At 42.1% G+C, this 11,740-nt stretch overlaps 1 protein-coding gene across 2 annotated transcripts in view; it reads left to right on the top strand.

Moving 5' to 3' along the window:
* mmp17a (matrix metallopeptidase 17a) overlaps positions 1-11,740 on the top strand; it is a 59,696-nt gene that overhangs the window by 35,780 nt on the left and 12,176 nt on the right. For both annotated transcript variants that reach the window (XM_031855579.1, XM_031855580.1), the window contains exon 4: positions 7,570-7,856. In XM_031855579.1, the coding sequence (XP_031711439.1) occupies positions 7,570-7,856 (287 nt within the window). The remainder of the gene's footprint in view (positions 1-7,569; positions 7,857-11,740) is intronic.

The following is an 11,740-nucleotide window of genomic DNA, read 5'->3' on the forward strand; positions in this document are numbered from 1 at the left end:
CTCTCTCTCTCTCTCTCTCTCTCTCTCTCTCTCTCTCTCTCTCTCTCCCTCCCTGCTGGTGAGAGGTGTTTGTAAAGGGTCAGTGCTTCTCAGTCAGCTATCAGACACAAGTCATAACAGTCTCACCACAACTTTTGATCAAATCTCCCCACTGCTCGCTCTGCGAGTTCATTCATGGGGAGTGACCTCTCCCAGAGTCCAGCCCACAGCGTTGCTGATGAGAGTCAATTCTTCCGTCAGTCAACTTCTTTGATGGTGTGACTGACCACATCTTTCAACACCAGTAAATCAATTGAAAACAATGCCGTGTGCAGTCACTGCTGATCCCAGTTTGTTCTGTTCAGTGTCGAGCGCCGGTTAGCAAACGTTAGCATGCAAACACGCTAAACCAAGATGGTGAAACCTGCTACAACATTAGCATAGCATTATTGCATCGGGCGCATATTATCTCGTGTTAGCGTTTAGCTCAAAGCACCGCTGTGCATGTGTATGGCATCACAGAGCCGGTGGCGTGGCTGTAATGGCGGAAAATCAGTTGACTTGTACGTTTCCCTCCAAATGTTTGCCCTCACAGTGACAGTTGCCGCCTCATATGTGTTTCCCAACACCGAGCACAGCGCTTTTAGCTCGTTTTCAATATGGACTGCTCAGCCAGTGTTGGATGTAAATTTTGGCCTTGCAAAGTTTATAATTACACTTGGAATTGATAGCTTCTAAATGTTATGATTACACATTAGGAGAACTAACTAGCTGCAGAATGTATAAAAATTTGACAGTTTTGGCATACACACACACACACACAATAACCTAAAAAAAACAAACAAGAAACGCAAAGTGAGGTTGAATTTGTGATGGACTGTGATATACAAAACACAGTAGGACCGTGCTGTCATCTTGGTTCTATTTCCACTCTTCTCCTCTGCTAGTGTTGGGCCTTTTTGCACAGGCGTAAGTGGTTAAATTGCCTCTGTTTCCATGAGGTGTTCACTAATGACAGGTTAGCTAGGCATCTCGGCTGAGTGGGGGTGTTGCTTTGCCAGGAGCTGCAGTGTTGTACCTGACTGCTGGAACACACCGAAACAGACAGGTAGGCTGTCATCATGCTTTCAGGGAGGAGGGGGGGGGAGGTTCTGCAAGAGTTATACTGCAAAAGCAGGACAGAAAATAAAGTAGAGCTTGGACTGAGGGAAGATGTTTGAGTTTATTTCTAAGAGAAACAAAGAATTAAAAACACGTCTCTGTCAACTTCTTCTTTTTTTCTTGCTCCGCACTGATTTGCAGCAGGAGAAGAGAACAATCACACCGCGAGAGGGAAGAGTTCAGCGGGACGAATCCCCCTGTCACCCGGAGCAGGGATGCTTATGGCTTATTGATAACATTATGGCGGCTTTTGCCCCGTGGCATTGCCTTGTTGAAATAATCCCCGCCGGAGGCTCTCGGTGAGAGATACAGACATTTCTTCGGGGTCAGGATATGATTGCATTTGGTGGGGGGGGGGGGGGCTCTCATGAGGTCTCAGCCGAGCTGGAAACAACCGAGTGGCAGCAATCCAGCATCACACTGCACTGCAGCGTTGCACTGTTGTACGTAGTCAACATCTGCTTCAGGGGAACCGGCATGCACGCTGCTGTGAAGACCCGCTGCTTTATGACCGGGAATTTAAGTACGACGAGCCGATATCACACACCTTCAGACTCCTTGAGCTCGTCTTTGTGAAATACGGCAGCCTGTTTCTTCAGTCCTGCAGTGACTCTTATTTCTACTTTCAGCTCTCACGTGTGTGTGTGTGTGTGTGTGTGTGTGTGTGTGGAGAGAAGCCACGGCGTACACTGGAAATTGAGATGTACAGTACAGACCTTGTGTCTTTAGTTGGTATATTGCATTCCATGCCTGGGGCTCCTGCCAAGAAACAGATGGTGAATGTTAAGTGCTTTTATTATAAACACTTGTGGATTATTTGTTAATTTCAGATTCAGTCACATTTTTTCAGAGGTTGTGTTATTGTGATATTCTATACAGAGCTGCAGCATCGGGGGTGTTTGCTGTAATTTAATGAGAGCACTTTTTTATCCAGGTTTTTTTGTTGAATGTGGAAAATGCCTCGTTTTCCTTTTCATTAGATCGATTTTTAACTGTGATATTCTGGAAAATCATCACGCACTCAACATCCACAGTACACTCCTAGAGTCCTACACCTTCTTCCTTCTATTGTATCATATGCCTTTATTCAGCTCCAAGGCCCCTCTATTGTTGATACATTGCCGTGAACATTTGTATTATCCGCAGCCGATGAAGTACCAAGGTACTGAATTCTGCTCAAATATGCCATTTAAACATGAGTCGGGAGGGAAAACACCTACCTACACTATAGAAACGTTGTTCATTCATGACTGGAGGTGTTGCTGGAACACTTACATCCACCTTAGGGTGCCATTCAGAACACTAAGGACGCTCACCGGTAAGGGTGTCGAGTTTAAGGACGTGTGGTTTATAACAAGAACAAATACAAAGATATTCAAGTAAGCAGATGTACATAACTTAAGTGGGTTATTACCAGAAGTACAAATGACATATGCGTTCTGGTTAGTAGTGCACATATGCTTCATACACCTAATCAACAAATATACAATGAAGTTGTATTAATTAAAGACAGAAGACCGACACCCCTTTGAGTTGCAATGCAAACAGACTTTCCATTTAGAGACCGTAATGCCCACAATCGCCTAAACTAGCATTGGAAAGCATTGAAAAGACCGGAAAGTTGTATTTTTCTACATGTCAATGGAAGCAGCATCCCAGTATAACAACAGCACATTGGCCTGTTGAGATAATATCTCGTAATATAGTCTTTAATGGCAAAACTAATTTCCCTCCTCATTACATATTTATAACGTTGTTTGGTTAAGGATGGTTTCATAGACATTTATTTGTCAGATAAGATGTAAAACTTCGTATTTATTTAAATTACAGGATTTCTAGGAGGTTTATTTGGTTAACTTAATGTAATTGTACTTGCTCAGATTCATGTTGTACATCCTTCATCTTGCCTGTTGGGGAATTCGTCCCGCTCTCCAGTGCAATAGAAACGCAGCCTATTGAAAGGATATATTGTATTTTTTATGATTATATATGTGCATGTGAGGCCCATTCTTTCTGCCCCATCCATAAACATAAACAAGAATCAGCAGCATGATTATTCTTTGTTTGTTGGAGAGAGATATAGGTAGGTAGGATTTTACCCAAATATTGCAGCACAAATGCATTGCAAAACATTTGCCCTATAGCTATTGATTTAAATGTGAAAAGATTTGTTTATTTCCATTTAATACCCTTTCTTTTCTTACAGCTGGAAAAAATTGAAGATAAACTTTTTTAGACACAGGGAATTAAGAGAGACAAACACTTACACTAAGTCCAATTCCTCAGACTAAAGCCGACCCTGCTTTACACAAAGTCAAGTACTTTCAAATTAAAATGCGCGTTATCATCCAGGTTCTGATTAGCTCTGTTGGCACGGTGTTTGCACTCTTTATGTGCATCAATGTGAGCTCAAACCCTGATTTATGTTACTGTGTTGTTGTTTTTAAAATCACAAACCTCATACTTGACTTCAGTCGTACATTCTGTAGCTTGTCCAGTAAAAAAATGAAAACACTCAGAGAGCTAGTTTTTTTTTTTTTTTTTTTCAATCCAAGTACAAGTGACAGAAATGGCAAATATAAACCAGTCGGCGAGATTACAAATATGAAGTTATGATGTGTTGATAACCAAGGACATAGTTAATAGTCAGGTTCGAATGTAAAGACTGATAGATGTTTTGATGCATGAATAAGTATAGACTCTTGAATACTGTGACATTGACCTGCGTACTTCATCTTTCTGCTGGCTTCCTCTCACCCACGTCAGCCTTCCTCCTTCCTCCTCCTCCTTCCTTTTGTTTGCCGGTTAAGGGCCACAGCCAAAGATTCCCAGTCGATCCAGGACCGCCTGCTCAGTAGTGTCGCGGTGTGCTTTGATGTAAGCAGTTCTTTATGGAGGCATTACATTTGATTGATGTGGAAACGTCTGATGGTACACTCTGTTCACAGATATTTATTTGTGAGTCAATGATGCACACTCTCGGGGGAGCGCTGCGGCGCTGCTCAACAGCCCCTCAGCCACTGAGCCGGTGATGACTTCTGCTTTATGCTGCAGCCCAAAAAACTCCTACGTCTGCACTTTTTTTCTGGCCCATGTGCTTATCACTTTCTAACTGCCCATCAATCACGGTCATGAAATTAGAAGGAAATAAACAAAGTTTATTCATTTTGAGAGAAAAGCATGCACTGATATGACCTGTGACTGCGTTAGTCAGGGTTCTTGTTTCCCACTGAGGTAACAACTAAAAAAAGTTCTTCTTATTGGGAAATCCTTCAAGAAAAATATAGCCGTGACTTATTAATTCAACATATTTAATTAAATAACTCGGTCAAGCAGAATAATACATCATGATATATAGCCGCTCCGTTCACCTGTAGTTCAATCGCTGCTATTTAGTTTGACGGGCGGAACAATAGAACATTTAAAAATAACTATGCTGGTGTTGACGTTGAGGGCAAAACGTTTAATATACAAAAGATCTTACCGCAGCCGGTCGCTTGATTTAAAAACCTAATCAACGAGGTTGTTACGATCCACAAACTGACAAGATCCGCGAGGTGAACCAAATGTGAAGGAGACGCCAACGTGGGTACGACACCTGGGTCATCTTCTTATGCACCTATGGTTTCCTTATACACAAGCGCTTCCCTGGGGCTCCTCCGTTCATCTGAAATGCAGGGCGGGAATGTTCTGACCTTGGTCTTATACACAGTAACGCACACGCACACAGACAAGCTGACACACACACACGTACACATATAAGCTGACACACACACACACACACGTACACATACAAGCTGACACACACAGTGGATGCACATACATATTCACACCGTGACAAATCCATGCACTCTGCCTCTCCATCGCTCTCCCTCATCAACATTCTCTCACACACACACACACACACACACACACAGCCGTACACAATCGGCCGGCCTCGTCCATCTGAATTAGCACTAATAAGCAGGTGAATTGTCAGTGGAGGGTGAGCTATTTGCACTGACCTTGGCTCACTGTGATTTGCAGTGAGGGTCAGGCGCTCAGGCAAGTAGGAATAAGTGGACTGTGTGTGAGCACATCTTCTTTTTTTGTGAACAAATCAACACAAGAAAGGAAAGAAAAAAATCACGATTCACAAGTCTCCCCCCCCCCCCCCCCCCCCCCGGACGAGTCCATCCGATTAGATTTGGAGGTAACTGGCTGCATACGTCTTCATCTCCATGAGGTGGAACTCCTCTTCCAACGGCTCCCACCATATTGCTTTTCAGCTACGCCACCCGTGTGTCCTGTGACAACGTGTTGACAGAGACATATTTGCTAATTAGCTGCACTAATGGACTCATTCGCATCGCTGGGTGTGTTAAAGACATTGCGGTAAACAGCCACAGCTCAAGTGTGCAGAAAATATCAGCTAAAAACTGTGGATGTTAGCGAAACACCAAGATGTCCTTGAAATGGTTTTATTGCAAAGAGGAGATGCGAGAGGTGATGGTTTCCCGTTTGTAGTAAAGGGTTGATTATTCTCATCTCCATTACTTTACACAATTATATCATGATTCATGAAAGAGAGTGTTCACAGCACTACTCTCCAACGCTTTCTTATCTATAGCGGTCGTCTTGAGATCTACGTTACTATGGACTGTGACTACATCTAGTCTGTAATTACTATAAACCCCACAGTGGCGTATTATCACCTTTCAGTAAACAGTTGTGCCTCTTTATGCAGCCAGTAGACACAGAGACAAATTGTGTCCACCTGGCAAATGTAATTCCAAGTCCTACTCTTGTTTTCCCACCAGCTCCTGAGGGAAATATACGTCTCTTCAACGACTAAATGCTCCGCTATGTTCACCGGCTGCTCGGTAACTTTCTCTGTTATTTGGTGCTGGGCAGGTAGCGGCTTTTAGAGCTTCCTCTGCTGAAGACAGTACTCACTCATTTATTGATTATTATACTTTAATTTATTTTTTTATTTATTTTCAGATTTCAAATCATTTTCCCACTATGCCCCCTTCCTATTATTATTATCATTATTATTATTAATAGTAGTATTATAATATAAATTTGTTTTTAATTTTGTCTCTTCTCCATCAGCCACAAATGTGCACGCACCCATACGCATACACTACACAACAACCCTTAGAAACAACAGCTGGTTTGCATATTTGTAATAACAATAATATTGTTATCTATCTATATATCCATCTGTTTGTTTTGCTTTGTCTGTCTCATCTATACCTGTCTGTTTCTGTCTCTTCCTATGTGTTGAATGTCACTACCCCTGTTTTGTGTACTGCCCTTTACACTAATTACAAAAAGGAAAGAAGAACAGTACAGCTGCAGGCTGGAAAAAAACAATCATTTCTTTCTTTTATGAATATTGACTATAGCCGCTTTAATTACCCATTATATTCTATCTCCCAATGTTTATCAGCCACAGTCTGAGGACGAGTTCCACGAATTTCACGAAACTCCATATTTAGTTGTTCTAGGACTTATCGTCTCTGAGGTAGTGACAGTTTTAACTCAGATCAGGGAGGAGGACAAGGAAGCTTTTAAAAAAAATGAAGAAAAACAAATGGTGCCAACCCTTATGGTGCTTGGACCCCTAAAAGAAAATCAATCACAGAGAATGGTGAGGTAGAGAACAGTCTGTCGGCTTGGCTCTATGTATGTATGTAAGTGTGTGTAAAACAAGATAAACTGCCGAGTTGATAAAAAGTCAGCACTAAATGAATCCATTTTGGAATGAGAATGCATCTGGAACAAAGATAAAAGAAGACAGAACTTGCCTGCTTGTACAAGTGACACAAATATTAAAGAGATCCTCACTGGTGGGAGCTCCTCTGGCAGAAGTTTGACTTGGAAAGTAGTTTAGACTCTCAAGTTATCAGTAAAATACACTTTTGCTATGAAAAACATTGGAAGGTCAACTGATAAAGGGTTTACGATCGGTGGACGAACCTCTGAAGGTCTAACTTTCCTTTATTCATCAATCTTGTTAGATAAGCAGGAAGTCACGTTAAGTATCGTTTCTTTTTCAAGTGAAGTTCACTGCTGACCTGGAACTGATTTCATCAGAACTAGGTCGGCTTGTCCACTAAATATGACCGTTTAAAGATTGAATGTGAGAATCCAGGATGTTACATTTGTATTTTTGTTGTTGTAAAGGTTGGACAATATAACTAAAAGGGAGGTTATGATAGGTGCACTTCTTTAAATGTTTGGTAGGAACGGATGACATTTTTGTGAATATTGCTCCGGTGTGAAACGGTGTCCATTCAAAAAGGTGAATTTGCTGAAAACTGCTACAGGACTTCCTGGGGGAAGTGAACACAACACACCTGAGAGTGAAACTCCTGATAATCCCTACGTCTTTCTTTCTTCCCTTATGTAACATATCTGTCTCCTCCCCCTTTCTTCTCTCAGAGTGAGGACCTTCCCTAAGGATTCGGCCGTACTGGGCAGGGACACTGTCCGGGCCCTGATGTACTACGCCCTGAAGGTCTGGAGTGACATCGCACCGCTCAACTTCCATGAAGTGGCCGGCAGCGATGCAGACATTCAGATCGACTTCACTAAGGCCGACCACGACGACGGATATCCCTTTGACGGGCCAGGGGGCACGGTGGCGCACGCATTTTTCCCCGGAGAGAGGTTCACAGCTGGGGATACACACTTCGATGATGACGAGGCCTGGACCTTCAGATCTCCAGGTGAGGAACCTTCACTATTAATTGGTAAAAGACGATGGGGCAGATTGGATATAGAGTTATATTTTTAAGAAACATCTAACCAAAGCACTTCTTAGAGACTCCAAAAGCATGAGAAAATGAGACTGGAACAGTCGGTGTCGAGGAAACTGAGAGAAAATTAGAAAGAGGCTGAAAACTATTTTGAACTTCCGTGCTCACCAAGACTTCTATATCCAAAACTAGAACGCTGACTGCATTTTTGCAGCCAAGCTGTGCTTCTCCCCTTTGTTCATGCTCCAGATTCTATAATTAATATTTAATTGGTTTGAACTATGAATATAACATACAATGGTTCAGACACGGGACTCGGAGCAGTGACTAAAGTAGTAGTGGTTGTTATCACAAGCTTATTAGGAGGCATACAAGGTGGCCTTTCACTTCCTACAGCTGCCATAAACAATCCACTCTAATCAGCCTCTGGTACCCATGAGTTCTTGTTTTTAGCAATCCTCCAAAAAAAAAATATTTGAAGTTTACAGTTTGTTTATGTTTTTGATCCCACTTGGTTGTTAAATTATGCCAAGAATAGAGTGATTTTAATTTCTTAACGGATGATTGGGAAGAAAATAAAGAGACAAACGCACCATATTGGGAGTGATTAATGTATTGTTACCTGACGACTAAATGTTTCTTTTGATTTACGGGCAAGAAAAAGCTGAAAGGCATGCAAAGGCCTCTACTTGGCTTCAAAATACGACTGACAATCGATAAAAAAGTGATTTCGACACAATGTCACATGGGATTTATGGGGTTGGGTTTTCCCGTCCCTATGCTAAGCTAAGTCAGCTAGCTGTAGCTTCATAATTAGCGTACATTATTTGAGTGGTAGAACTCCTCTCATCTCACTCTGTGCAAGAAAGCCATAGAAAGGTATCTCCGGAAATGTCAAACTGTTTCTTTATAAAGGACCTGATTCTCCCACCACTGGGGAAGTTATCACTTATTAATAGCTCATGCAGATCAGGAACTTCTCAGTTCACTAGAAAAAGAAAAGTGCTTATGCGTGATCCCTTGATTTTAGAAAGATAAGACACGACTCTTCCTGGCACACACACTCCTCAGGATGCTGACTAAAACCTCAGGCTGAAAAATAAGCTCCTCGGGGGGCAACAACCTCGCTGTGTTGTCCTACCCCCCTCCCCCCCAGAGATGGAGCTTAAAAGCTTGCAGCCGGGGTCTAGATGGCACTGACCGATCCAGCTGGTGAGTCTATGATGCAACCAGGACCTGTGTCCATTTCTGTTCATTTCCTTTTGCCCTGCAAAGCTGTGAACCATATGTCACTGCAGCTCAGTCTGCTCCAATTAGACCTCACAGTGGCAGGACACGACGCCACGGCGCTGTAGTTTACAGAGTAATCTGCATAGATTGCGGGTACGGTTAATGGGAGCAGGGCAGTGAAAGAGGGAGGGGGAGGGGGGGTTAGAGGTGTGTCGCCAACGAACGCCAACTATTTCTCTCTTCCAAAATCAAAATGTTCAGCATAGTGAGAAACTCAGAAATAAAGCGAAGAAAATTCTCTAATGCGAAGAATTATGTTTCCAATCTTAAACGGTTTGTTGGAAGTGTCGGATGGAAGGCGACCTTCACTGTGAGCGAGAACGTACCTTGTTAGATGTTCCTGCTTTCAAGGTTACTTTCAACACTTGAAAGGCAAAATGTACATCAAATAATACCACATCAGACTTTGTCACTTGTAAAACAGGCGTCTGCCTCCTCCTCACTTCCTCCTGCACTCTGTAAAAGGCACTTCAGCCCCCCTCCCCCCCTCTGTTTTGTCATCGCCAATCGATGCCAGTAAAAACACGCTGCCACTGTATACTGCTGCCTTTGATTTTGTAACATTCTTTTAGAACAAGATTAGGGTTTATGCGAGTTTAGATATTGACAGTACAATAGAGACACCGTTATTTGTATGCTACAAAAGCAAGATATTGATCCCCAGCTTGAAGGTTTGCCCTTGTGATCTTTGTCATAGTCTTACTCTGAGTCTGTCTATTCAAACACCTTTCGGGACTTACCTCAAGACCAAGGTCCTTCATGAAAATATATAAAGGATAATAGCTCTCCAATCAACTCTAAAACAATGCGGTATTTAAAAGCATTAAGCACTAAGAATGCTCTTTTCTGTTTATCTCCCTCTCAGCTAAATTCTCCACCATGATAGTCGCTAACTCTGTCAGAGTGCTGCTTGGCGCTGGGCAGTTAGTGTACAGTCGATGTTTTTTACAGATGTTTCATGAGGAAGGCAATGTATTTAACACCTGACCTCAAGGAAACACTCGATGCATTTTAGTATTGATTTCACATTTCTGAAAATGTATTCATTAATTCTAGAGCCGTCAACCCACTAAATTCACAAAAGGAGTCGATGCAGACTTCCATTGCTCTTAATTAATTTTCCACACAACAGAATAGCTCTTTGTATCCACTTATACTGAGGCAGGCTAAAATCACAGAGAGGGGAAGTATCTCTGAACACATACAAGCTAGCTTAGAGGGTAAAGTTACATTTATTAAATGGCCGATACACTGGCATGGGGGATATTATCTGCTGATCTCCCAGTGGATACAGCAGTAGGACAGGAATGCCAAAAATACGATTGAGGTCATTTGGAAACAGGGCCGCCATTACATAGTTTTATTGGAGTTTTTATATAGAGCAGGTCTAAACCATGCTATTTAATTTACAATGACCCAACATTTCCCCATGAACAAGCATTTGGCAGTGGCAGCAAGGAAGTGAGATCCAGAAACACATCTGCAGTTCCCTCTTATCGCCCTGAATGCTGCCAAAGAGGACGAAAGGGAGCTCTTGGAGATTGTAACTGTAAGGTACCATAACTCCTCAACATATGAGTGAGATTTAATTCCAATTTTCGTTTCTTGGAGCCTAGACGGATCAATAGACTTTGATAAAGGTCTAATTTTCATTTCTCTGGACACATTTTTATATATATTTCCTGAGCTGCACTGGAGCATGGCATACAATTAGGCATTCACTGTACTTCCTAATAATCTAGTGTATGTATTGGTTATAGCATCCTCACTCTAAGGTTAAAAAAAAAAAAAGAAATGCAGGTAAGAAATATGTGGTTCAACTGTAGCCGCAGATGTTACCAGAATTGATTTTTAGGGAGCATGGGAAATAATTTCAGTCTCACAAAAACGATTGACCACTACAGCAGTTCTTCTGCTTGAACAATTATTCCATTAAAATCGAGACGCGCTTAATGTTTATCCTCAGCCATTTGCACTATGTTAAACTCTTAGAATCAATGTTTGTCTCAGGTTTAATTCATTCTAAAATGTTCTCCGTCAGTTTAAGCTGCCATCTCTCACATCGCGTCGCAAGAGTGCACATTTGACTTTGCCGTGACTGCGCTCGACTCATATCAGGCTTTGTTTCATCTTTTAAACGATTGAAATCCAACATATTTCCAGAGCTATGATTCAAACGTAGGAAATCAAATGACCCGCGTAGAAATATTAATTCTTGAGTGGCGCGAGGTAATGAACGGTGACAGTACTGAAGAGGATAGCGGATAGTTGTGCTTGTACTTCTTTCCATCTACCGTATGCTACACCGTCCTTATTAAAGTTTTAGTTAAATGCTGCAGGCTATGTTTGCAGCATTCCGGATACATCACGCTATACAGCCAATGCAGAGGTACCGCTGAATTTATTGCTACTGTGCGTCTTAAGAAGGCCTGAAAACCGATCTGTTGGTTGGATATATGTTACTGATCAGTAAAAACAGTTTACTCTGAACCTCCCTTTCTCCCTTTCTTTCCTGCCCTCTCTCTCTCTCTCTCTCTCTCTCTCTCTCTCTCTCTCTCTCTCTC

The sequence above is a fragment of the Anarrhichthys ocellatus genome, unplaced genomic scaffold, assembly GCF_004355925.1.
Source record: "Anarrhichthys ocellatus isolate YVR2014 unplaced genomic scaffold, GSC_Weel_1.0 scaffold16, whole genome shotgun sequence".
NCBI lineage: Eukaryota > Metazoa > Chordata > Actinopteri > Perciformes > Anarhichadidae > Anarrhichthys > Anarrhichthys ocellatus.